At 41.1% G+C, this 27,495-nt stretch overlaps 1 protein-coding gene across 38 annotated transcripts; it reads right to left on the minus strand.

Moving 5' to 3' along the window:
• Positions 1 to 549: 549 nt before the first annotated feature.
• On the minus strand, positions 550 to 20,132 carry LOC148398499 (uncharacterized). Of its 38 annotated transcripts, XM_088377030.1 has the most exons (14): positions 19,407 to 20,132; positions 17,556 to 17,575; positions 16,734 to 16,836; positions 14,979 to 16,429; positions 12,572 to 13,766; positions 10,279 to 12,490; positions 7,411 to 10,153; positions 7,192 to 7,335; positions 7,079 to 7,102; positions 6,843 to 6,922; positions 6,582 to 6,697; positions 6,285 to 6,382; positions 2,274 to 6,189; positions 550 to 2,190 (listed from the first exon to the last, which is right to left on the minus strand). In XM_088377030.1, the coding sequence occupies exons 5-7, from the start codon at positions 13,590 to 13,592 to the stop codon at positions 10,150 to 10,152; spliced, it is 3,237 nt and encodes a 1,078-aa protein (XP_088233156.1). In that variant the 5' UTR covers positions 13,593 to 13,766; positions 14,979 to 16,429; positions 16,734 to 16,836; positions 17,556 to 17,575; positions 19,407 to 20,132; the 3' UTR covers positions 550 to 2,190; positions 2,274 to 6,189; positions 6,285 to 6,382; positions 6,582 to 6,697; positions 6,843 to 6,922; positions 7,079 to 7,102; positions 7,192 to 7,335; positions 7,411 to 10,149. The 38 variants fall into 38 exon arrangements, with proteins under 38 accessions (XP_088233156.1, XP_088233159.1, XP_088233161.1 ...); XM_088377033.1 differs by lacking the exons at positions 14,979 to 16,429; positions 16,734 to 16,836; positions 17,556 to 17,575; positions 19,407 to 20,132 and adding an exon at positions 14,236 to 14,966 and having other exon boundaries at positions 10,279 to 13,553; positions 13,683 to 13,766; XM_088377035.1 differs by lacking the exons at positions 14,979 to 16,429; positions 16,734 to 16,836; positions 17,556 to 17,575; positions 19,407 to 20,132 and adding an exon at positions 14,236 to 14,966 and having other exon boundaries at positions 10,279 to 13,553; positions 13,683 to 13,848.
• Between the last annotated feature and the right edge of the window lie 7,363 nt (positions 20,133 to 27,495).

Consider the following 27,495-nt stretch of genomic DNA (forward strand, 5'->3'; position numbering starts at 1 on the left):
TTCGTGTGAAATATGATTACACATTTGAGTGAACATGTGCATGTTTATATTTACGTGAAGTCAATGCTTTTAGATCCCTCCCCCCTTAAAACGTGAAAAATGGTAGCGTCGACAAACACGTCCCTGTAAAATCACGCGATACGTGACGATACGATTGAGTGACCATGTTTCAGCATCTTTTAGAATATGGTCATGATAGTAATAAAATAGTTGTACAGTAATGGTAATAACTATAATCGCCACAGTTTATGAGATTTCCGAATTTTTTTCAAAGTATTTCAATGCAACTGGATTAGTACAATCGCGAAGATAAAACAATATACAGTATATGAAGTTACAGAATGTACATACAAGACAACATAACAATAAACTATGATCACAAGACAATATAATAGTCATATTTCTATAATTTTCTCATTTCCCCAAAAACAAACCTCCGACTATCCCAACCCACTTCAGCCCTGATGCATGCATTGGCTGATGAATAATGATAACATGACATTAAAATATTTAGTGAGTAGTGTGAAAGTAATGAATGAACATGCAGACTTTAAATAAAACATAAGTATTTAGTTACAGTTTCATATCAACACGGAACAGACCTATTTTCTTTTAAAGAAGGAATTCAATAAATGTAAATTATGAGTAATGTCATTCAAAACAGGTTCTTTTATACAACAAATCACATAAGTTGTCAACATACACTTTACACTTTTCTTTCTAAACAAGAATGAAAAAAAACAGTTGCATGGTGGTTTTTGGAACAAAAATACAGTATGATTTTTGTTGTTTTGGGCAGAATCTAATATATAATGCTTGAAATATTATAAATAACTCTTCAAAACGAAAAAAAAGATTAAAAAAAATATATATAAAATGTTTTACTGACTCAATAAATACTAAACATAAAAAATGACAAACAAGAATGTATACATTGGACTTGACTTATATGTGTTGAAATTAACGTGTAAATGTTGGAAACACAAAACATAATAAACCAAATACAAGAAAATAAAAAACAGTTGGTGCGTTTTGGGACAAAAATAGAGTATGATTTTTTTCCCGAATCAAATATGTAATGCTTGAAATATAAATAACTTTTAGAAACACTGAAGAAATAACAGAAATAAAAAAAAACAGCAAATGTTTTACTGTTTCAATAAATAATAAACATAACAAATGACCTAAGTTTAAAAAAATGTATAAGGAGAAAATATTGACGGTATACCGTAATATGCTGTGAAGTTGTTTAAGTTGCTTTTGTATTTATTTTAAATATTTTTTTATTTTTATGTATTTATTTAATTATTTATTTATTTTATCTATTTGATTATGGTCAAATCTTGACAGAATCAAAGGGAAACATGTGAGATAAGCTTAGGCTTCCTTCTACTCCCTTTTAAACAAATATTAATTTACTGTAAAGGGAAAAATTATAAAGCAATATCATTTTTTTATGTTCTATTGTACTATGGAGTTATAATTTTCTGTATTTTTTACTTTTTTTCTTGTATTTCTTTTAATGTTTGAAATAAACAAACAAACCAACAAGAATAAATCAATTGGACTTGACTTGTATGTGTACAAATGTATGTGTAAATATTGGAGACACAAAACATGATAAACCGATCACAAGAAAATAAACAACAGTTGGTGCTTTTTGGGACAAAAATACAGTATGATTGTTTTTTCTGAATCAAAGATGTAATGCTTGAAATTTTATAAATAACTTAGAAACTCTGAAGAAATAACAGAAATTAAAAAAAACATAAATGTTTCACTGAATCGATAATTTGATGTGATAATGGTTTTTCCCCCCCAACTGAATCAAACTCTTTTTATTAAAAAGTTTTAAGTGTAGCATGATTGTAGATGCTGTGAGTCAGACTGGGGGTACATATGATATACAAAAGATAATGTAAACATAATTTAAGGCAAAAAAATATAGAAAGGCCAACAATTGTGCAACTCAAAACGGTTAAAACGTCTAAGTTCAAAGCAGTGTCATAAATAGACAAATAAATAAATAAACAACAAATAAATAATAAATGAATAAATAAATGAGAACAGAAAACAGACTGTATACTATGAGGCTTTGCAGAGGGACAGCTTCCGACAGTTAAAGGCTAAGGTGTTCTTTGTCTGCATGACTGGATGCATGTAGAACCACAGGCAAGACCCAAGAACATACTAGAAAAACATGAAGGAGGTGTTGAGGAGAAGCGGTAAAATTAAAGAGTGTTTCTTGACAATTTTCCTTGTTGGCTACTCACAGAAGAATCAGGAGAAGACGTGTGTTTTGGAGTTTGTGTTCCATGATGCAGGCCTCCCTTGTACAAGTCTTCTTGAAATGCTTGGCTCTCGCTGTGCTACAACATAATATCATACCGTATTTTCCGGACTATAAGTCGCGGTTTTTTTCATAGTTTGGGTGGGGGGGCGACTTATACTCAGGTGCGACTTATATATGTTTTTTTCACAAATTTTTACTTGATCATTAACACATCACTTACTTAAAAGTATAGTTGACCACTTCACATGTTAGTTTTAGTATAGTTGATCACTTCACATGCATTTATATGTGCATATTCAAAGCATGAAAAATAGAGAGAAAAAATCAAATAAAGCAATTAACACTTTAAAGCGCCATATCCATGTCCACTGTCTGCTGTATGCACACTTGCTTCATTTTTGCTCTTCTTATATTTATTATGTTAATTGTTTCTTTATTATTTATTCATCACTCTTATTTATTCATTGTTTGTGCCTTCTTGTTTTTATTTTTTGTGTTGTTTACTTGTATGCATATTGTGTACTATGTCTTGCCACCGTGGGATAGTGGGAACATAATTTCGATCGCTTTGTGTGTCTTGGCATGTGAAGAAATTGACAATAAAGCAGATTTTGATGAAACAATCAAATAAACAAAACAAAAAACGTTAATTTCAGACGAAACTGGATGAGGGCGCTCTAAATTTCACTGTTGGCCGTGACTCATCAACTGGGAAGGGCTTAACAAAAATGGCACCCAAAAGACAATCCTATTCTGCAGGTTACAAACTTCAAATTGTGAAATATGCTGCCGAAAACAGCAATCGAGCAGCAGAAAGAAAGTTTGGCGTTAGTGAGAAACTTGTAAGGGATTGGCGAAAAGCGGAGGCCACTCTTAGCGAAACAAAGAAAACGAAAAGAGCTAATCGCGGGCTAAAAGCTAAGTGGCCACAGCTCGAAGAACGAGTTCGTGCATGGGTGCTTGAACAACGTGCTGCTGGGAGAGGCTTATCAACAGTGCAATTGCGTCTCCACGCCCAGGTATTTGCCAAAATCATGAATATAAATGAGTTGTATGAGAGAAATGTAGTGAGAGGATCTTCTTCTTGTTATCGCTTCATGGAACGCAATTGCCTCTCAATCCATGCCCAGGTGCTGGCCAAGGAGATGAATATAACGGATTTTAAAGGAGGACCATCTTGGTGTTATCGCTTCATGCAGCGCAATCGCCTCTCTATCAGAGCAAGAACATCGATGTCCCAATCGCTCCCACCGGACTTCCAAGTAATAATTGACAGTTTCCGCGACTTCGTTAAGAAGCATGTAAATGAGCAAAACGTGACACCGGATCATATTATTAACATGGACGAGATCCCCCTCACGTTCGACATTCCCATGGGCCGAAGTGTTGCAGAAAAAGGGCAGAAGAGTGTTAATATAGAAACTACTGGTCATGAAAAATCGCACTTGACAGTGGTGCTGGCATGTTGCGGAGATGGCTCAAAATTGCCACCAATGGTCATCTTTAAACGAAAAATGATGCCCAAAATCCAATCCCGCTCAATTACTGTCGCCGTAAATGAGAAAGGGTGGATGGATCAGGAAATGATGAACTTGTGGCTTACGAAGTGCTACACTAGGCGTCCGGATGGCTTCTTCAGAGCGAACAAAGCTCTGCTTGTGATGGACAGCATGCGAGCGCATATCACGCCACAGATAAAAGAGAAATTAAAAAGTCTCAACTCCATACCTGCCATCATCCCTGGAGGCTGTACTAAAATACTTCAGCCACTTGACGTCTCCGTGAATAGGAGCTTTAAAGCAGTTCTGCGTAACCTGTGGGAGCAGTGGATGGTGGACGGAGAACACAGCTTCACGGCAACCGGGAGAATGCGACGTGCAACATTCCTGGACGTCATAGGATGGATCGACAAAGCGTGGGCTTCGGTTACACCCAAAATCATTTTGTCAGGATTTAGAAAATCTGGAATAATTCCAACTGAAACTGACGAGGAGTCTGACATCAGCGACAAAGATGACGAAGGGCCCCACGTATTACCGGCATCAATCGCGGCTTTGTTCGAAAGTGACACGGAAGACGAAGAGTTTGAAGGATTTATTGATTAGGAGTGACGCAGTAGGTTTGGAATTTTTTTTTTATTTTTGTTATAGTTATTTGATATATATTTTATTTTGTGTAGCAACTTCTATATGTTTTTATCATTACAGTTCATAGTTGTTGGCTCGTTGGACTCTCGTTTTGTTAAATAAAGAGCCGTTTACCAAACCCACGTCTTACCTTGTACTTTGTTAACGCTACAATATATTTATATACTACATCTGTGGAATAAAAGGAGACGCAACTGACCCAGGAGGCTGACGTCAGGTGCTCACGCGCGGCTTTTTTGACATAAAGGACGAGAAATTTGATCAATGGATTTAATGATTTGGAGTGACACAAATGGTTTGATAATATTGTTTATGTGATAGTTATTTAAAATATAGTTTATATATTGTTGTATGGGCCTGTGGAATAATTTCATCTGCGGCGCAGCACACGGCATTGTTGAGAAAGGACGATCGATAAAAAACGAAAAATTTGATCGATGGATTTAATGATTTGGAGTGACACAAATGGTTTGATAATATTGTTTATGTGATAGTTATTTAAAATATAGTTTATATATTGTTGTATGGGCCTGTGGAATAATTTCATCTGCGGCGCAGCACACGGCATTGTTGAGAAAGGACGATCGATAAAAAACGAAAAATTTGATCGATGGATTTAATGATTTGGAGTGACACAAATGGTTTGATAATATTGTTTATGTGATAGTTATTTAAAATATAGTTTATATATTGTTGTATGGGCCTGTGGAATAATTTCATCTGCGGCGCAGCACACGGCATTGTTGAGAAAGGACGATCGATAAAAAACGAAAAATTTGTTCGATGGATTTAATGATTTGGAGTGACACAAATGGTTTGATAATATTGTTTATGTGATAGTTATTTAAAATATAGTTTATATATTGTTGTATGGGCCTGTGGAATAATTTCATCTGCGGCGCAGCACACGGCATTGTTGAGAAAGGACGATCGATAAAAAACGAAAAATTTGATCGATGGATTTAATGATTTGGAGTGACACAAATGGTTTGATAATATTGTTTATGTGATAGTTATTTAAAATATAGTTTATATATTGTTGTATGGGCCTGTGGAATAATTTCATCTGCGGCGCGGCACACGGCGTTGTTGAGAAAGGACGATCGATAAAAGATGAGAAATCTGATCGATGGATTTAATGATTTGGAGTGACACAAATGGTTTGATAATATTGCTTATGTGATAGTTATTTAAAATATAGTTTATATATTGTTGCATGGGCCTGTGGAATAATTTCATCTGCGGCGCGGCACACCGCGTTGTTGAGAAAGGACGATCGATAAAAGACGAGAAATTTGATCGATGGATTTAATAATTTGGAGTGACACAAATGGTTTGATATTGATTTTTATGTGATAGTTATTTTAAAATATAGTTTATATGTCGTTGTATGGGCCTGTGGAATAATTTCAACTGCGGCGCGGCACACGGCATTGTTGACAAAGGACTATCGATGGATTTAATGAATTGGAGTGACACAGATAGTTTTATAAACGTGTTATTTATGTAATAGTTTTTTTAAATACCTCTGAATGTTACGTCAGGCCCGTTCTCAGCTTCTTGTTTGTGTTTTTCGTGTTAGCATCGCATTTTTTAGCCTGTTGTTGCTCGTTCATGTCTCTTCTTGGTCTTGGATTTTGTCGACTAAATTGCCCCCCAAAATGCGACTTATACTCCGGAGCGACTTATATATGGTTTTTTCACGGTTTTGGGCATTTTATGGCTGGTGCGACTTATACTCCGGAGCGACTTATAGTCCGGAAAATACGGTAATCAATTCATGTTGAAGAGAAGCGGTAAAATTAAAGCGTGTTTACTGACAATTTTCCTTCTTGGCTACTCACAGAAGAATCAGAAGAAGTCATGTATGTTTGGGAGTTTGTGTTCCATGATGCAGGCCTCCCTTGTACAAGTCTACTTGAAATGCTCGGCTCTCGCTGTGCTACAACATAATATCATAATCAATTCATTTTTGAAAATCACATTACAATGAAGTCATACTTCTAGCACATGTACAACGAGTATCTTTGTACTATAGAGTGAATGACATGAAAACATACACATACCTATGTCCTATTTTCGAGCACAACCTTTTTTTTTTGGCTTTACAAATGTAGAAGTTTGGAATGACGCTTACTTACGTTTTGCTTTCAGTCAATAGAACGTTAAGAAGAACATGAATCTTCTTAAAATGTCATTCATTTCTCTGGCGAGAGGTCGGTTCTCATCAAGGTTGATTCCCAGGGTGGCCGAGCTCCTGTCTCGACAAATGGAGCATGTGGAGTCACAGGCAACATGAAAAAACGAAAAAAACAAACATTGAGGGGGAGAGGACATGAGGTGGAAAAGATATTCAAATTTAAAGAGGGTCTTTCATGACAATCGTCTTGTTAGCTACTCACAAAAGAATGAGAAGTCCGCTTCTTGCCACCTTGGTTTGGGAGTCATTGGTCCATTATGAATGTTTTGGCATGCTCAAGGTCTTTGTGGAGAAAAAAGGACAATCCAAGAAAATTGATTAAAAATGTATGATTCTGCAGAGGGCTTATACAACCTTGGCTATGAATTACAATACATTCAAATGCTATACTTTCCTTTTCTACACTTACATTACAATAAAGTAATATGTCATGCCTACCTCTGGCCTGGATTCTGGGATGAGCTGCTTTTTCAGAATGGCGACAAAAATGATTCACGGATAAGTCATCGCAATAAGGAGTGATGTTCGTGCAAGGAGCTGCACTTGTGCACCTGATGGCACGTTGTCCATGCAAGGCCAGCACAAGGATGCAAGTGTTGCCCTCTGTGACGACAAGAAAGCCTATAAAGTAGTTCTGTTTGGTCTGTTAGGTCGGTTCTCATCAAGGTTGATTCCCAGGGTGGCCGAGCTCCTGTCTAGACAAATGGAGCACGTGGAGCCACAGGCGACATGAAAAACTAAAAAAACAAACATTGACTTTCTACACTTACATTACAATAAAGTAATGTGTCATGCCGACCTCTGGCCTCAATTCTGGGATGAGCTGCTTTCGCCAGATAAAAGGAACTGTTAAAATACAGAAGAGTGAAATATCAGCATTTACTGTCTTTTGAAAGAAAGATAAAACATGTCTAATGATGAGAAACTTACCTCGTCTGTTTTCTGTTCGCCTCATGATTATGACGCAGAAAAATTATAATAAATAAATAAATAAATAAATGTGAAAAAATTAAAAATAAATAAAGTTTAAAAGGCCTTTCTAGAACTCATCTAGAACTCATCTTTAAAATGTGATTGTAAAATCAGAAATCAAAAAATGTAAAACGTTAAAAAGTCTCCCCTTAACTCATCTATAAGTTAGTTTAAAAAATTTAAAAGTTTCCACATTTAAAAATTTAGAAAGTTAAAAATTTAAGAAGTTAAAACTTTAAGAAGTTAAAAATGTTACAAGTTAAAAACTTAAATCAACTTGAGTTAAGGGAAGGCTTTTTGAAAGCTAATTAAAAAATTTAAAAAGTTTACAATTTTAAAAAGTTACATCGAGTTAAGGGAAGGCTTGTAGAAATTTTAAAAAGCCTTGGCCTTCCCTTAACTGAACTTGAGTCAACACCAACCCCCATTCCATCTCAACATACAGGCCCATCCTCAACTTACCACCAAAGACATGAGTTCAGCTACATCAACTCTCCTTGTCTTTACATGTATGACCACCTTTACTCATGATACTTTTTAATCACAGTTTCATGTATGGCTTTACTCACTGTTTGTTTCCATTTATCACTCTTACATGATTTACCTGGGACCATTTAAAAATGATAATAGTTAATCCAAGTTAAAAAGCCAGCCAGGCAACAGGTTTATTGCTAGCATCAAGCAGAAACCTCAGTGTACAAAATTGGGGTGGATTTCATTTTGTTTGCCACCAATTGATATTATCAGTATAAAGCTGTTTTCGCAGCTATCTCTATCCACATGGGTCGGTAGTTATTTTCCATGTGGAAATTGTGAGGCTTCTGCCTAATGCCAACATTACGTTTACCATTCTGAGCCACCTTGGCCCCAGATCCCATTTCACCTCAAGTCAACAAATCACCCACCACATCCCACCACTATATTATATACACTTACGCCATTTGATTTCTGTACTCGTTGTTTTTCCAAATACTGAAACACATGAATTAGATTTGACTTACCTTTCACTGGTCAAAACACAGAAAACAGGATTGTGATAGCGGCTGTATGTTTGCACGATACCTAAATAAAGAGCACAGAGGTCGAGAGAAAGAAAAAGAGGTCAAGTAATGAGACACCTCCACTCCGGATCCCAACTCTCCTCAAGTCAACAAATTACCCACCGCATCCCACCACTATTATTATACACTTACGACACCATTCACGTTTCGATTTCCATCCTTGTTGTTTTCGAAAATGCTGAACCGCATGATTTAGCTGAGACTTACCTTTCAGTGGTCAAAACACAGAAAACAGGATTGTGATAGCTGTAGTACGTTTGCAGGACACCTGAATGAAGAGCACACTGAGGTCGAGAGACAAAAATGAGGTCAAGCAATGTGTTTTTGTCAGTGGTAGCAGTGGTTATGAGTTGCGTGTAACCTTTTGAGCGAAACAAATCAAGAATGGGCTTGAATGAGGCAGATAGCATATCTTCATTAAAATCTCCACATACCAAGATCTGATGATGGTCCATTACTTCAAGGTACCGCAACAGATTTCCCAAGCTTGGCAGAAAAGTGCGCAGACTGTTGCCTGGAGGCCTGTAAACGGCAGCGATCAACACATTGAGGGGACCTTCAAGTTTCACCACAACAAATTCAATGTCGGTCACACCCTGAATGTATTTCTTTTCCTGGGCTGCGATGTGACTTTTGACACAAATACCTACGCCACCACCACGTTTTGTTGCTAAGTCAGGACAGTTTGTGTAAGAATCACTTCGGTTCCTGTGAAACATCGTGAAGCCTTCCAAGCAAGCACGTCCATCGGCCACTGATCCTTGGAGGTGTGTCTCTGTGAAGCACAAAACATCAGCAAAAAGCAGTTCGTGATGAGACACGACATCTTGCACGTGACTAGACAGCCCTTCGGTGTTATGATGGATGACAACCAGGTGATTTGCCCGATCTACCGACGGCATCACGTGAAGGAGGGGCATTACGCTCGCCAAAGAATCCTCTGCCATCTCAGCAAGAGCAGCAGTGATTTCTGGATTTGCATGAAGTCTTCTCTCATCCATATGCAGAATATGCAGACCACTGAGCGAAGTCACTCTACTCAGAGCTACGTACCCCATGCCGTGTTCGAAAACACCTTTCAGCGAAACTGCAGCCTCTGATGTTGTCATGCCTTGTACCTTATGGATCGTGCAGGCAAAAGCAAGCTTAATGGGAAACTGTCGGCGCACCACTCCAGCCTTCTTCAGCTTCTCCTCCTGTCTGTCAATGTACACAGGGTTAGCAGCACGTGCTGTCTTACTCACATGATCAAGTTCCAACCCAAGTTTCTGGACACGTGCTTCATTTGGATAGTTCACCAATTTGACAACTTTTGCAAACATTCCATTGCACAGACCTGCTTGAACATCAATATTGCGTGTGATCATAACACGAGCACCGAAGGCAACTTTGATTGAGTCCGGGAGCTCAGTCTTAGCGCCTTGCACAGGGGAAGCTTGCCTTGCCATTCTGCCGCTTCCTTTGTCTTTCTTGTAGTCATCTGCGTCAATTTGCACAATGTCCTTATGAAGCAGATTCAGCATGGCGGAGTTATGGCCATCCACCTGTTTATTGGTGGCAAAAACATGCAGAATATGCTTTGGACACATTTCTGGGGAAGTGTACCTCGTCGCAAGGAGAGCTTTGTCCAGCTCCGAAAGTTCATCAGACTTTTCTTTGACCCGGAGTCGGTTCAGCAGTTCAGCAAAGGCAACATCATCTTTCTGCCTCATGATGGTGGTGAGCGTGATCTTTTTGAAGTTGTCACGCCAGTGGTCCAGCCGAGTGGGATCATACACGCATAGAGGTTTGGACTGTCTCACGGGAGGGAGCTGAAAGAAATCTCCAACAGCAAGAACAGACGTGCCACCAAAAGGTAAATTGATGCCTTTGATTTGTTTCAACCTGGCATTCACGTAGGCAAAGAGGTCTTTTGACACCATGGAAATCTCATCGATGATGAGTATTTCGGCGATCGACAGCTCGGCTCTGACTTCGTCCAGTTTATTGCCCAGGCCGTGGTACGGGGGTTTGAGACTTCTCGGCAGTTTGAGTAGACAATGCAAAGTTGTCCCAGAAATGTTGAATGCCGCCGTGCCAGTGAAAGCTGCGAGAACAACCGTTTGCTTGGAAATGTCGGCCTCCTCAGCCAGTCGTGGTAGTCTCTGCAGTATTTTGGTAGCCTCTGCGTGGATACATTTGATCAGATGCGATTTGCCGGTCCCGGCGCCACCGTTGATGTGGTAGAAGAACTGCTCAATTGGCTTTGAGCTACACACACGTTTTATGCACCAATCTCTGACCTTGTAGAAGACAGACGCTTGCTTTTGGTTCAGGTTACGATACATGTCGCGTAACACTGCGGGATCGATGGCAGCAGCCTCTGTCACGATGGACATTTGTGTTGTTTCGGACCTGACGTTATAGTCCGGGACATTTTCCTCCACGTTGTCATTTGGGTCCTCTCTTGCGTTGATTTCCTCAACGCTTTCGAGTCTTTGCAACTCACTCTCGGGAGCCAGGTGGCACCATTCGTTTATGACGAGCCCACTGTCCTCCACCTCTTGGATGGCATTGTCAATGTCTCGACTGTGTTTCTCATACCTTTCTCTGTTCCTTTTGACAATTTCGCACACACGCTCCACAGAGTCGTTATATGGTAACTGTACACAGGCGTGATCATGAAACAACTGATATGCGGGACAGCGTTCAGATTTTAACTGGCAATCAGCACGATGAGGCAGGTACAGCTTGAGCAAGGCGCAGTAATATTCCTCCGGATTCTTTTGTTCTGAGTATTTGCAGTATTTGATGACCGCAGGTTTTTCTGTTCTTTTCTGGACAAACCCCATGTCGTTCAGCAGAGGCAAAACATTCTTACCTTTGACTTGTTTGCCATAAACAATTCTGCACGTTGATGCAAAATCAGCCAAGCACATTACTTCAAATTCCTCTGTTTGAGGTCTGCATTTGTATTTGTCCGGCAGGCCAGTCATCCACACTTCATGAGATTCCTGCGTTTTGCCCTCAAGGAGTGAGAGAGGATAACTCATTTTCAGCGCATTGTCACTCGTTTGTACAAATACCACACTGCGGGAGGACTGTTTCATATGCAAGCCGCATGCACGTGCGACACATTCCTGAGCACTCACTTCTCTTTTCTTGGAGTACGCTTGCATAATTTGCTTCATTTCATCGCTCTCATTGACATTTTCGCTGCGGGAGTTTTCGATAACCGATTTCAGGTATTGGCTCAAACCGTGTTCAGCTTTGCTGATGTAGCTGCAGATGTATGCGATGCAAGAGTAGGCATTCAGGATGTATTGGATGTCCAGGTTTCCATCCCAGGCAAGAAGCAAATGGCGGTTGTAGTTGTTGACCCAGCAGTCTTTTGGTTCTCGCTTAAGCACTACAGAACTCGACGAGGCCGTCATGTGCAAACAGTTCATGTACTCGTCACCGGTGAGCTTACATTTCGCTAGTAGCTGAGGCAAAGTCAGGGATGACGTTTCAGGCTCATTCAGCAGACTTAGCACGGGAACAAGCTTGGCATTTGACGCCAACCGATTCTCCTTGTGTTGATCTTGATTGTCGTCGTCGACGGGCGCAGGTCTGATGATCATTGTTTCATCGCACGGTTGTTTGGGGAATCCAAAGCGGCAATTTGCACCTTGGTGTTTGACACACGTTTTGGAGTGACTTTTGCTGTGCATCTGAGCCTCTGTGACCTTTTTGTACAATTCCGGTTCCTTCTGTGGGTCCGGCAGCTCAGCCGAGATGTAGCGAGACACAAAATGACAGATGGCTCCATCTGAGGCTTCCTCAAATACAGGGGCACCTTGAACCCATATGAGGCAATGAATGTGAGGACTTCCTCTGTGTTGAAACTCTAATCGGTAAAAATAGTCGACGACCTTACCGATCGGTTGCGCCGGAGAGAGGATCAAATCTCTGAACAGAGCTTCCACACGTTTGTCAAACATGCGCATCGTTGTCACAGGATTGCTGCGTAGAATCTCACACTTGGTTGCCCAGTCAAGTTGGGCGAAATTCACTACTTCACCTTGTTGCGCTTTGATGGCAGTGATGACCTCTTCCCAACGCATTTCGGCAGCAGAAAATGTGCAAAAGAACGTGGGTGTGCCCAGCTGTCGGATCATTGCAAAAAGATCTTTGGTGGTTCTCTCCCAATAGGCTGGCGTACCTCTCAGTGGTGTCATGAATCGGACAGCATCTTTGCTGCGCACCAATTTCTCAACTTCACGTTTGTCCTGAAGCATGGCATTGTTTATCCTTCGACCATCCCTGGTAAAAGGCTTACCTTTGCGTAGCTGGATTGTCATGCTCGACGTTGCCTGGTAAATTTCAGTCACAAACTGGGCAAAGAACAAGTAGTTTGTATCTCGAGCAAAACGTTCATCCACACAACACAGACGCGTTTTGAAATATTTGCTTGGTGTGAGTTTTATTGCTCTCTCTTCATCAAGGGTGTTTTGACCAGTGGGAAACTGCACTGGAAAAGACATGGCCTCAAGTTTGGGAGTCTTGAAAAAGCTTACTGGGTTGTTTCTTTCTGCGGGAGCAACACAGTAAATGCCCTCTGTAAAACTCATAATTTCCTCTGACACATCATTTGGTTGGAGACATGATTCAAGTATCACTCCACCATTTGGTTGATCACCGTCTTCCGCATTTTCTTGTTGCTGTTTGTTACCACTGTTGTCATCTTGTGAGTCACTGTTTATCCCACACAGAGCATCACTCTCAAATCTGTATATCTCCTCCAGAGCTTCCTCATTGTATTCACTGTCGCTCATTTCCGCTTCATCGGAGCTGCTCTCATCATCAGTGAGGGTTGGGTCGCAAAGGTCCGCATCGTCGCGAATAGTTATGTTTCTGTACTGTGGATGAACTTGTTTCAGTTTCATCAGAGCACTCATTAGCTTGGACCAAGTGACAGTTTGAAAAAAACTGATGACCTTTGTAGCAAAGCCGTCTCTTCAGTTTCACTCTCAACATCTGTGACTTACTTCTTAGTCTCGGCAAGACATTGACCGTCTCTTGTACTTCCGATGGCACGCACACCACATTTCCACGAATGGCTCGTTGTTGACCTTTGGGAAGAGGTACGATTTTGGCAAATGATATGCATTTTGAAATGAGGTGTCTCTCCAGTATGTTCAATCCACACAGTTCCTTTGGAATATCAGAGAGTGTGAGATTGTTGGCAACAGCAAGTGCAGGCATTTTACCATCTTTGAGGTGACTAAAGCAAGTGTGACATATCCACTCCAGTTTTCTTTCAGCTGGTACGCTGCACGAGGCCTGACATTCATCATCACAAATATGGACAAATTGTCCCGTGAGACAACCTGCAACAACGTGTCTGTTTTTCTTATAAAAGCTACGTCGACAAGGGCGTACTTGGTTCGGAAACAATGCTCTGTGGCAAACAGTGCAGACAAATGTGGGGCCATTCTTAATTTGGGCTTTGAATAGCTCAACAGCTTTCATAATCACACAGTCATTTCGCTCCCTACATAGTTGGTTTATGACTTTGTATTTTTGTAAAATCGTACTTACTCTGCGTATTGTTTTAGTCCTCAGTGAATCAGATTTTGTTTTCATTATGCGCCTCATGATTTCCTGATGTTTGAATCGGAATTCAGGGTAGTTTAAATAACGGCGTGTAATGTAATAGCGCTGCCTGTTTCGAAACCCAACATCGTCACGGTAACGTTCTGTGATGTAAGAACGCTGTCTGTTCTTAAACCCAACATCGTCACGGTAACGTTCTGTGATGTAAGAACGCTGTCTGTTCTTAAACCCAACATCGTCACGGTAACGTTCTGTGATGTAAGAACGCTGTCTGTTCTTAAACCCAACATCGTCACGGTAACGTTCTGTGATGTAAGAACGCTGTCTGTTCTTAAACCCAACATCGTCACGGTAACGTTCTGTAATGTAAGCGCGTCGTCTCATCGTAAAACACTCATCTGTCCTATAACGACGTGAGAAACGGGAACGGTTTTTCTCCTTAAACTCATGATCCGTCTGACAACGCTGTGTAAAATAGGACTTTTGTTTGGAACAAAAATGCTTGTCCTGTTGATAACGGGTTGTAATATAACCCAATTTCCTTTGTCTTATCTCTGCATTTTGACTGTACTGTTCCTTTTCTTTAGAGTTCTTCATCATTCTCTTTAGTTCCTGTTTTTTACGTCTCACTTCAGATTTTTCTTTTAACTTTTCCTGTGCTTTTATTTGTCGTTGGAACTTTTTCCTTCTAGATGTCGGAATTTTTGACACATTTGGCAGCTGTTTACCTGTTGTTGGGAAAACCACTTCACTGTCGTTATCGATAAATTCTTGGGAGTGACGTTCATCTGAACACTGTGTAGTCTCGCTCGTCTCAACACATGAGACAATCTCAGCTACAGGTTTGCTTGCGGCAGCGTCATCAATGTTCATCACGGGAGGTAACTGTGTACATGGCGCCATCTCATGGTTACTTACGGGAACTTCAACAGGTTCAAAGCAAATCGGTACAAGCTCATACGGCTCATTACCAAAGCATCTCAAGCTTGTATAAACCTCCATCAACTTATCGATCAGGTCGGACAAACATGTGAAGAGCATCATGACCGCGGTGCCATTGTCAGCATGGAGGCCATCTCGTCCTCTAGAGTGGGGATCAAAAAATCCATACCTGCCTTGGTGGTCTCGGAAAACAGCAATGCACGTTAAGCGCATAATCAGAAGCGCATAATTGACCTCTGAGGTCAAGCACTGGAGTCTGTCACGAAGGTTCAGAAACAGCTCATCTCCGTAGAAAGAGGTGAACAAACCACCCACTGACTGACTCTTTATTAAGACATGTTGCTTAGAAAAACCAGGCACAATCCCTGGAAGTTCATCAGCCGTCAGAAATCTGTCTAAGAAGCATCCTTGGGCTTTCAATGCAGCAACAGTATATGTGTACAGTTCATTGCCAACATTAAGAACAGCATCAAGGTCAGAGCTGGTCAGGTGATTGAACTCCTGCAAGAAAGCCAGAAATGTAACAGAGTTAGCCACACATTGACTGTTTCTGAATTCTCCATATCGCGGATGAGCTTGGCTGTGAGATGCCAACACATACGTTACCAAATGAGGTTGCACAGAAGCCATGGCTGCAGCGGGAATGTCAGGCCCAGTGTCACAGGAATCAGTCTCAAATTGTGCAATATTGGCATGGTGATGATCAATCTCAAAATGTGCATCAAGGGCACGTTCAGCAGTTTGACAAAGTGGATCATGGCCACGTTTGTCAGTTTCAAAGTGTGGATCATGACCACGTTCAGTTTGACAAAGTGGACCATGGCCACGTTTGTCAGTTTCAGAGTGTGGATCATGACCACGTTCAGTTTCAAAATGTGGCTCAAGGCCATGTTCAGTTTCAAAAAGTGCAGTATTGGCACATGTGTCAGGAGTTTCAAAAAGTGCAGTATTTGCACGTTCGTAGTCATTATGCCAGGTAGGTAAGGTTGGATCACTGCATGTAACTGGTGAAGGGGAGCAACGGCGTTTGGCACGTCGCTCCCAGCTCAACTTTACAGCCTGGGATCGCCTTCCTTTCCTCGGCATGTCAGGTTCTCAAGGATGTGAGATAGAAGGAAGACAGAAGACAAAAGATAGAGCAGCCACAAGAGAGGGTATAGGGGGTCAGCCACAGGTCACTGGACCGTCGCAGAACTACAGGTCCACAGAGCGTCGCAGAACCACAGGTCACGGAGCTCTGCAGGAAAAAAAATATATATATCAATAATCTACAATGTAATTAGTCATGCTTTCAATTTACAACTAACTCAAAGCAATATTACATTATAATTGATTAATATAGTTATTAAAAGAAGACATTACATGAACATTGGAAAAATCAGATGCATAACTGTTTTAACTTTAATTGTAACTTGTATACAAGAGGCTTATTAGTGAGAAGAATGTGGTACAAATGAATTTGTGGGTGGTATAGCACATCGTGAAAATATTACGGCACAATAGTTACAATAGCAGCAAGGAAATAAAATGTGATGATGTACAGTGATGGCCACAAGAGAGGGTACACGGGGTCAGCCACAAGTCCCCTGAGCGTCACAGAACTACAGGTTTACGGAGCGTCGCAGAACCACAGGTCATGGAGCTCTGCAGGGAAAAAAAGGACAAATAGCAATAATCTACAATGTAATTAGTCATGCTTTCAATGTACAACTAACTCAAAGCAAAAGTACATTTTAATTGAGTTATTTATTTATTAAAAGAAGACATTACATAAACATTGGAAAAATCAGACGCAAAACTGTTTTAACTGTAGTTTTAACTTGTATAAGAGGCTTATTAGTGAGAAGAATGTGTTACAAATGAATTTGTGGGTGGTATAGCACATCTTGAAAATATTATGGCACAATCTAATGATGTACAGTGATGGTTTCTGTCGCACTAGAGTTTATGAGATGGAGAAAATGAAACTGTGATTATGGCGGAAGCATGTTTAACTTACAGTATAGAATGTTACCTCAATGCACCAATGTAAATGGTACAGTGACCCCCAATTATAACATAAAAGAATGCTAAACTAATAATTTGCTCCTGGATGCTTCTTTTGTAGCTGATCAGGTATAAGTAATTTTGTCATCCAGCATGGGAAAAGACACCTAGGTTTTGAACTTCAGTGCTCACTACTTAACCAAAAGCACAATAACAATACATAAGCATAGTAATCAAAATTAAACAAACCATTGACTAAAATACAGGAACAGTGGCCAAATTTAATCACGGTTTCAAAACTATCATCACAGGAACTAGAAATACAATCGCTTTATAATGATGATAACATAAAATTGACTGACTGAATCATGCCTAACCTTGAAAGTTGAGTTGTGTCCTGCAGGGGAAGAAAAAACAAAGGGGAAAAAAATAATCAAGTGACGTTTCCACAATGCTTTGAATTGTATTTTATGATTACAAATACTGAGTTGAAAATACCAAGATAGAAAAAATGAAGCATTGATCAAGGTGTTAGCATTGCTAACATACAGGGAGACAGTGGTAGCTCAATATACAAATGTAATTGGTTCATACTTTTACAATGACATACTAGGATAATCGAGCAAGAAGGAAAAAAATGACAAGACTGGGATGAGATTTCAACATCATCACGACCAGATTAAGTCACAGTGCCGAGATTGAAAGTCAATATTTCCTAACTAGTCAAAAACAGCTTTTAATTATACAGTAGTCACAATGCACAACTGTAGTACTAATGACAATTGATCATAATATTTTTAATGTTATTTAACTTTATACTAAACTTCAACACTACAAAGAACGCACAATTGAGAATGGGTGTGTGGTATACCAAACTTCAACACTACAAAGAATGCACAATTGAGAATGGGTGTGTGCGACACAAATCATTTGCTCCTGGATGGTTCTTTTGTATGAGATCAGGTATAAATTATTTTGTCATCTGGCATGGGAGAAGACACCTGCATTTTGAACTTCAGTGCTCAGTACTTAACCAAAAGCACAATACAAAATACATAAGCAGAGTAATCATAATTAAACAAGCCATTGACTAAATACAGAAAGAGTGACATTGAGTGACCAAAATTAATCACCGTTTCAAAACTATCATCACAGGAACCTGAAATAGAATCGCTTTATCATGATTATAACATATAAAATTGATTGACTGAATCATTGTTATATGACCACAGTATTTTTAAAAGCCAGAACATGTCTACTTTATATCTAAATTTAGACATGATTTTTAATCTCATGACAGCCTCAAATGTCAGCATGATGCCATATGATTACTTTTAATCCCTTCATGATTTAAAATCTCACCTCACGTTTGGATGGCGAGTTGTGTTATTCATTCATAAACAGCAACGACAACAGAAAAAATGTTCTATGCATACATTTCATTGACATTTGTACAATGCTGTGAACAAATACATTGTAGTTACAAATACTATGTTAACTGTAGCAATAAAAATAAAATATTGAAAAAATATAGGAGAAATAAACCATTGGCTATGTTGGGGAGCCTGAGGACTGTATTTGGCCGGGGCTGGGATGTCTATGCTCTATTCAGCCCCAGGTGTCGGACAGAACACAGGAGGGAAGACGTGGTTTGGTTTTGATTGCTTTACTGAATCATAAGGGCATACAGGCAAATTGGCAAAGGCACACGTTTTGTCATAATAATATGAGAGCAGGTGTTCATATAGTAGTGTTCATGGGTGAGTCTTTGGGTGTGTGAATGTGATTCTTGTGTACAATTATGGTATGAAGCGTGTAAAAGGTGTGTGGGATGTGTTTTATGTATGTGTGCGTTGGGGTGGGTGTGTGGTGTGTGTGTGGGTGGGTGGTTCTGCAACAAACACAAGTCAACGCGCGACGTCTGACGTCACACAACACTAATAGACGGCACACATCACATTACTGCACGTAACGGTTCCGCCATACTAAATAAACATAAATGAAGTACTCGAGACAACACACCAAACATAAGTCATCGAGACATGAAAACATACTTGTTGGCGACCGTTAGCCGCAGTGGAGCTACGTAATGGCTACTCGTGTGATGCGAAGAAAACTTCAAGGAGCGCGCCGAAGCTACCAACCAAACGGCGCAAACACGAAACAAGCTGGGATCAGACAAACAGCACAACAGTAAACAGGAGTAACACTTAAATGTCTATACTCACTTTTTGGCAAATACGTACACGATCACAGCAAGTCTCTGTCGATAACCGCCGTCTGTGACTTACCACTGCGCGCGGGCTGCAACAATCGCGATAAGCGGATATAACTCACGCGAGACTTGGCGCGGTGACGTGACTTTCCAACGCAACAATCAACCCCAAAATGTACATTGATTTTTCAATATAGGACACTGAAACACAACCTGTTGACAAGATGCGTTGTTTGTCTACTAAACATCAAAATTAATTTATTTTACAGTATGCTTAAGAATAATGAAAACCATTGTGTTCGATATAAGTGTGGCATCCAAGTAAACGCGAGGGAAAATAAAACGACAATATGACGTTATATCCGGTCGCTGTGCGCCACCGTAAAAATCCCGATTATATGAAGACATTTATATACATATCATTACGATTATTGAAAGAATTTAATATAAAATATTCAATCCGACACAGCAACAATGTTGAACCTCTTTACGCCTATTTAACTCCGGAGCCGAGCTGCAACCAAGGTAGTTGCTATTGGACGTTTCGCAAATGCTAGCTAGCGGCGATGCTTTGCTGAGAAAATAAACCATGGCTTTCTTGATTCTCAAACGATTGTAATGAGAACGACTTCTTATGTGAAGCATCGCCAAAGCTACCAACCAAACGGCGCACACACGAAACAATCTGGGATCAGACGAACAGCACAACACTAAACAGGAGTAACACTTAAATGTCTATACTCACTTTTTGGCAAACACGCACACGATCACAGCAACAGTCTCTGTCGATACCCGCCGAGCTGCAATCAAGGTAGTTGCTATTGGACGTTTCGCTAATGTTAGCTAGCAGCGATGCTTCACTGAGAGAATATGGAAATTTGGAACGAAATGAAATATACGGGTTCAGACGAAATATACGGCTTCAGGAGGTTTAGTTTTGGGCTTCTAATGTTGAAACGGGTTGAATCGGACAAAAGTTGGAGAAGTTAGAGCAAATGTTGAATCCCCATAGAGGATGAATGGGAATTTTAAAAAAAAACAATTAAGGCAAAAAATTTTGAAATTTGGAACGAAACGAAATATACGGGTTCAGGAGGTTCACTTTTGGGGTTAAAATGTTGAAACGGGTTTAATCAGAAAAAATAGCAAAAGTTTGCGCAAATTTAGGTATTTGGGGCACTTTGTGTTGAAATAAGGTCACTTCCGGTTTGATTAGAGGCACTTCCGGTCTAGCTGAGGTCACTTCCGGTTTATTTGGGGTCACTTCCGGTTTAAAAAGGTCACTTCCGGTTTAAAAAGGTCACTTCTGGTTTGATTTGGGGTCACTTCCGGTTTGATTTGGGGTCACTTCCGGTTTACCTGAGGTCACTTCCGGTTCATTTGGGGTCAATTCCGGTTTGATTTGGGGCACTTCCGGTTCATTCCGAGTTCATTGGGGCACTTCAGGGTCAATCCAAGATGGCCGCCACTCTGGAAGTGGGGGTCAAGGGTTGAATTGTGGAAGTGGGGGTGAAGGGAGTGAATATGGTAAGCATAAGGTGAACAAAGTGAATAAAGTTGGAATGGGTTGAATCGGTTGAAAAATGTAGAAATTAGAAGGGAAAAACTAAATTTTTGGAAAATTTGGTGTGAATTTCAAAATTGAAAATTTGGAAATTTTGTAAGTGGGAAGGTGTGGAATAGGTAGGCAAAAGATGAACAGTTGAAAGTTGGAACGAGTTGAATCGGTGGAAAAATGTAGAAATTAGAAGTGAAAAACTAAATTTTGTGAAATTTTGCAAAATTTTGTGCAAATTTTAAAAGTGAAAACGTGAAATTTTTGAATTTGGCAAGTTTGGGAATGTCCCCAATGTGATTCGAATGTGTTGAAATAAGTGAATTTCAAACTGGAACAACAAAAATGTGAAATGTTGAATCTGCCATTAAGAATAAATGGGGAAAAAAATGCCACAAAATCGTGAATTTTGTGAAAACGGAAAATTTTTTGAACGAAAAAAATGTAAGCACCCATGTCATGAATATTTGGAATAAGTGAAAAGTGGAACGGAGTGAATCGGTTGAAGTATGTGGAAGTAGTTAACGGACAAAAAAGTGAGCGGAATAAGTAGAATAATAATAATAATAACTAGAATTTGCAATTCCTGAAGAAATTGCGTGTGAAGGTGAAGAGGTTGAATAAATACTTGGGGAATGCTGCAGAATGATGTTGAAAAGAGTTGAATCGGTTGAAAAATGTAGAAATTAGAAGGAAAAAAGCAAATTTGGGAAAATTGGGTGTGAATTTCAAAATTGAAAATTTGGAATTTTGGGTAAGTGGGAAGTTGTGGAATAGGTAGGAAAATGATGAACAGTTGAAAGGTGGAATGGGTTGAATAAGTTGAAAAATGTAGAAATTAAGGTAGAAAAACAAAATTGTAGAGAATTTTTGGTAAGTGGGAAGTTGTGGAATAGGAAGGCAAAAGATGAACAGTTGAAAGTTGGAACGAGTTGAATCGGTTAAAAAATGTAGAAGTTAGAGCAAATCTTGAATCCTAATAGAGAATGAATGGGAATTAAAAGAAAAAAAAATTGCACCAAAATTTTTTGAAATTTGGAACAAAAGGAAAAAAAATGGCTTCAGGAAGTTCAATTTTGGGGTTAAAATGTTGAAACGGGTTTAATCGGGCAAAATTTGCAAAAGTTAGCGCAAATGTGGGTATTTAGGGCACTTAATGTTGAAATATTGTCACTTCCGGTTTGATTTGGGTCACTTTCGGTCTATTTGGGTCACTTCCGGTTTGATTAGAGGCACTTCCGGTCTAGCTGAGGTCACTTCCGGTTTATTTGGAGTCACTTCCGGTTTAAAAAGGTCACTTCCGGTTTAAAAAGGTCACTTCCGGTTTGATTTGGGGTCACTTCCGGTTTACCTGAGGTCACTTCCGGTTAATTTGGGGCCACTTCCGGTTTGATTTGGGTCACTTCCGGTCTATTTAGGTCACTTCCGGTTTGATTAGAGGCACTTCCGGTCTAGCTGAGGTCACTTCCGGTTTATTTGGGGTCACTTCCGGTTTAAAAAGGTCACTTCCGGTTTAAAAAGGTCACTTCCGGTTTAAAAAGGTCACTTCCGGTTTGATTTGGGGTCACTTCCGGTTTGATTTGGGGTCACTTCCGGTTTACCTGAGGTCACTTCCGGTTCATTTGGGGTCAATTCCGGTTTGATTTGGGGCACTTCCAGTTCATTCCGGGTTCATTGGGGCACTTCAGGGTCAATCCAAAATGGCCGCCACTCTGGAAGTGGGGGTCAAGGGTTGAATTGTGGAAGTGGGGGTGAAGGGGGTGAATATGGTAAGCATAAGGTGAACAAAGTGAATAAAGCTGGAATGGGTTGAATCGGTTGAAAAATGTAGAAATTAGAAGGGAAAAACTAAATTTTGGGAAAATTTGGTGTGAATTTCAAAATTGAAAATTTGGAAATTTTGGTAAGTGGGAAGGTGTGGAATAGGTAGGCAAAAGATGAACAGTTGAAAGTTGGAACGAGTTGAATCGGTGGAAAAATGTAGAAACTAGAAGTGAAAAACTACATTTTGTGAAATTTTGCAAAATTTTGTGCAAATTTTAAAAGTGAAAACGTGAAATTTTTGAATTTGGCAAGTTTGGGAATGTCCCCAATGTGATTTGAATGTGTTGAAATAAGTGAATTTCAAACTGGAACAACAAAAATGTGAAATGTTGAATCTGCCATTAAGAATGAATGGGGAAAAAAATGCCACAAAATCGTGAATTTTGTGAAAACGGAAAATTTTTCGAACAAAAAAAATGTAAGCAGCCGTGTCATGAATATTTGGAATAAGTGAAAAGTGGAACGGAGTGAATCGGTTGAAGTATGTGGAAGTAGTTAAGCGTCAAAAAAGTGAGCGGAATAAGTAGAATAATAATAATAACTAGAATTTGCAATTCCTGAAGAAATTGCGTGTGAAGGTGAAGAGGTTGAATAAATACTTGGGGAATGCTGCAGAATGATGTTGAAAAGAGTTGAATCGGTTGAAAAATGTAGAAATTACAAGGGAAAAAGGAAATTTGGGAAAATTGGGTGTGAATTTCAAAATTGAAAATTTGGAATTTTGGGTAAGTGGGAAGTTGTGGAATAGGTAGGAAAATGATGAACAGTTGAAAGGTGGAATGGCTTGAATCTGTTAAAAAATGTAGAAGTTAGAGCAAATCTTGAATCCTAATAGAGAATGAATGGGAATTAAAAGAAAAAAAATTGCACCAAATTTTTTTGAAATTTGGAACAAAAGGAAAAAAAATGGCTTCAGGAAGTTCAATTTTGGGGTTAAAATGTTGAAACGGGTTTAATCGGGCAAAATTTGCAAAAGTTAGTGCAAATGTATGTATTTAGGGCACTTAATGTTGAAATATGGTCACTTCCGGTTTGATTTGGGTCACTTCCGGTCTATTTGGGTCACTTCCGGTTTGATAAGAGACACTTCCGGTCTAGCTGAGGTCACTTCCGGTTTATTTGGGGTCACTTCCGGTTTAAAAAGGTCACTTCCGGTTTGATTTGGGGTCACTTCCGGTTTACCTGAGGTCACTTCCGGTTGATTTGGGGTCACTTCCGGTTTGATTTGGGTCACTTCCGGTCGATTTGGGTCACTTCCGGTTTGATAAGAGGCACTTCCGGTCTAGCTGAGGTCACTTCCGGTTTGTTTGGGGTCACTTCCGGTTTAAAAAGGTCACTTCCGGTTTGATTTGGGTCACTTCCGGTCTAATTGAGTCACTTCCGGTTTGAATAGAGGCACTTCCGGTCTAGCTGAGGTCACTTCCGGTTTGATTTGGGGTCACTTCCGGTTTACCTGAGGTCACTTCCTGTTTACCTAAGGTCACTTGCGGTTCAAATTGGGGCACTTCCGGTTCATTCTAGGTTCATTGGGAGCACTTCAGGGTCAATCCAAGATGGCCGCCACACTGGAAGTGGGGGTCAAGGGTTGAATTGTGTAAGCATAGTTGAAGTGGGGGTGAAGGGGTGAATATGGTAAGGATGAGGTGACCAAAGTGAATAAAGTTGGAATGGGTTGAATCGGTTGAAAAATGTAGAATTTAGAGTGGAAAAACGAAATTTTGTAGAATTTGGTGTGAATTTCAAAATTGAATTTTTGGGAATTTTGGTAAGTGGGAAGGTGTGGAATAGGTAGGCAAAAGATGAACAGTTGAAAGTTGGAATGGGTTGAATCGGTCAAAGAATGTAGAAATTAGAGGTGAAAAACGAAATTTTGTGAAATTTTGTCGAAATTTTTAACGTGAAAACGTGAAATTTTTTAATTCTGGAATTTTGGGAATGTCGAGAATCATTCCGAATGTGGTTTGAATGTACTGAATGAGGTGAATTTAAAAGGGGAATGACGTAAATGTGAAATGTCGAATCTGCCATTGAGAATGAATGGGGAAAAATTTGTCGTAAATTCGCGAATTTTGCGAAATCGGAAAATTTTCGGAACGAGAAAAATGGAAGCGCTCATCTCGTGAATATTTGGAATACGTCAAAAGTGGAACGGAGTGAATCGGATGAATTATGTGGAAGAAGAAGCGGGACAAAAAAGTGGCGGGAATAAAATAGAAGAATAATAATAATAGAGAATGGTGTAGAATAACATATGTGTGAAGGCCATCGCCTTCACACAATAACAATAATAATATATTGCTTTTGACCGCATACAGACAATTGGTAAAGGCATCCAGGCGGGTTCGGAGGCGGGTTCGGGTGTGGCCTGAGGGTGCCTCCGATGCACTTCGTGACTGCTTCGACACCACTGACTGGGACTTGTTTAAGCAGGCAGCCACCTACAACGATCGGACGGACATAGAGGAGTATACTGACTCTGTTTCCTCTTACATCACAAAGTGCATCGATGATGTGACTTGCTCAAAATCCGTCGTCACTCGCGCGAACTGGAAGCCGTGGCTGACAGGGGGTGTCCTCAGACTGCTGAGGGCCAGGGACAAGGCTTTCAGAGCAGGGGATGAGGCTGGCTTGAGGACAGCGAGGGCCGACCTGTCCCGAGGCATCAAAGAAGCGAAGAAGGCGTTCTCGTGCAAGGTCTCCACCCACTTCAAGGACAGCAAGGACGCACGTAGCCTTTGGCGGGGCATTCAGACCATCACGGACTACAAGCCCGCGCTGAGGAGCTGTTAGGGCGACGTCCGTCTGCTGAACGATCTAAACCGCTTCTTTGCTCGCTTCGACGCCCTGAACAGCACTCGCCCGCTGAAGACCACTCCCCCCCCACACGAGCAGCCCCTGCGCCTCTCTGCCGACGGTGTGAGGAGGGCGCTTGCCGCTATTGACACCCGTAAGGCGGCGGGCCCTGACAACATCCCGGGTCGAGCGCTGAAGGACTGCGCTGGGGAGCTGTTGGGTGTCTTCACGGACATCTTTAACGTTTCCCTGCAGCAGGCCATCGTCCCCCCGTGTTTCAAGGCTGCCACCATCGTTCCTGTGCCGAAGAAGCCTGCACCGTCCTGCTTCAATGACTACCGCCCCGTGGCACTGACGCCCATCATCATGAAGTGCTTTGAGCGGCTTGTCATGGAGCACATCAAATCCGTTCTCCCCCCCACCATTGACCCTTTCCAGTTTGCGTACCGTGCCAAGCGGTTCTCTGAGGATGCCATCTGCTCTGCCCTCCACTCGGCCCTCACCCACCTGGAGAGGAAGGACTCATATGTGAGGTTGCTGTTTGTGGACTTCAGCTCTGCCTTCAACTCCATTGTGCCGCAGCGACTCATCTGCAAACTCGACGAGCTGGGCCTCAGTACCTCCCTCTGCAACTGGCTACTGGACTTCCTCTGTCAGAGGCGTTAGGTGGTGCGTGTTGGCGACAAAATCTCCGCCAGCATCACGCTGAGCACGGGGGCCCCCCAGGGCTGCTTGCTCAGTCCATTGCTCTTCACCCTGCTGACGCATGACTGCACTGCGACCTACAGCAACAACCGCATAGTGAAGTTTGCTGATGACACGACTCTGGTGGGTCTCATCACGAAGGGCGACGAGACTCGGTACAGGTCGGAAGTTGACCTTCTGACCACGTGGCGCAGGGACAACAACCTCCTGCTGAACGTCAACAAGACCAAGGAAATCGTTGTTGACTTCCGGAAGGGTCACACAAAACACCTGCCGCTGATCATCGACGGTGCTGTGGTGGAGAGGGTGAGCTGCACCAAGTTCCTGGGGGTGCACATCAGTGAGGACCTCTCCTGGTACGCAAACACCTCATCACTGGCAAAGAAAGCTCAGCGCCACCTGTACTTCCTGCGGAAGCTCAGGCGTGCATGTGCTCCTCAGGCAGTCCTGTCTACATTCTACCGTGGCACCATTGAGAGCGTCCTCACCAGTTGCGTCGCTGTCTGGGGTGGTAACTGCACTGAACAGAACTTGAAGGCCCTGCAGCGCATAGTGAATACGGCTGGTAAGATCATTGGTGCTTCGCTCCCCTCCCTGAAGGACATTTACACCTCCCATCTCGCCCGCAAGGCAAGCTCGATTGCGAGAGATGTGAGTCACCCGGCTCACTCTTTGTTTGACCTTCTGCCCTCTGGGAAGAGGTACAGGAGCCTGCGCTCCCGCACCACCAGACTCGCCAACAGCTTCTGTTAGAGAGTTGCTCACTCCAACTTATTTTGCAAGAACCACACGGGAGACAAGCAAGTTCTTTTAGACACCTGCAGGTGGAGAGTCCATTCGTTGCTGTGCGTGCAGCGATGTTCGAATGGAGGTCTGAACCCTCCTTCCTGCAAGGGCATATTTATTAAAAGAAACAGAGTGGGGGTATGAGTGGGCTGAATAGAAAGCCCTTGTTCTCTAGTCTAAACATCTCAGGGGATGTTTTACGACCTTGTGATAAGGAGGACAAGGTAAGGTATTTATTACCTGTTGCATTCCAACATAATCCTATGATAAAGATAACCTGGAAAACCCTAACAGCTTCTTTCTCCAGGCTGTTAGGACCCTGAACTCGCTACCCCCTTCTGCGTAGCGTGCGGCACTGTTGCGCTATTTTCTGGAATGTCTGCTGTACGCTCACTTGCTCCTTTTTTTGCTCCTCTTATTTATTCATCTGTTGTGTTAT

This window comes from Syngnathus floridae, chromosome 5 (genome assembly GCF_059516105.1).
Source record: "Syngnathus floridae isolate MCC-2025c chromosome 5, RoL_Sflo_1.0, whole genome shotgun sequence".
In the NCBI taxonomy this organism is placed as follows: domain Eukaryota; kingdom Metazoa; phylum Chordata; class Actinopteri; order Syngnathiformes; family Syngnathidae; genus Syngnathus; species Syngnathus floridae.

Coding starts and splice junctions, on each gene's coding strand:
- LOC148398499 (XM_088377028.1), bottom strand. CDS start 13,592: ATGAGTGCTCTGATGAAACTGAAACAAGTTCATCCACAGTACAGAAAC.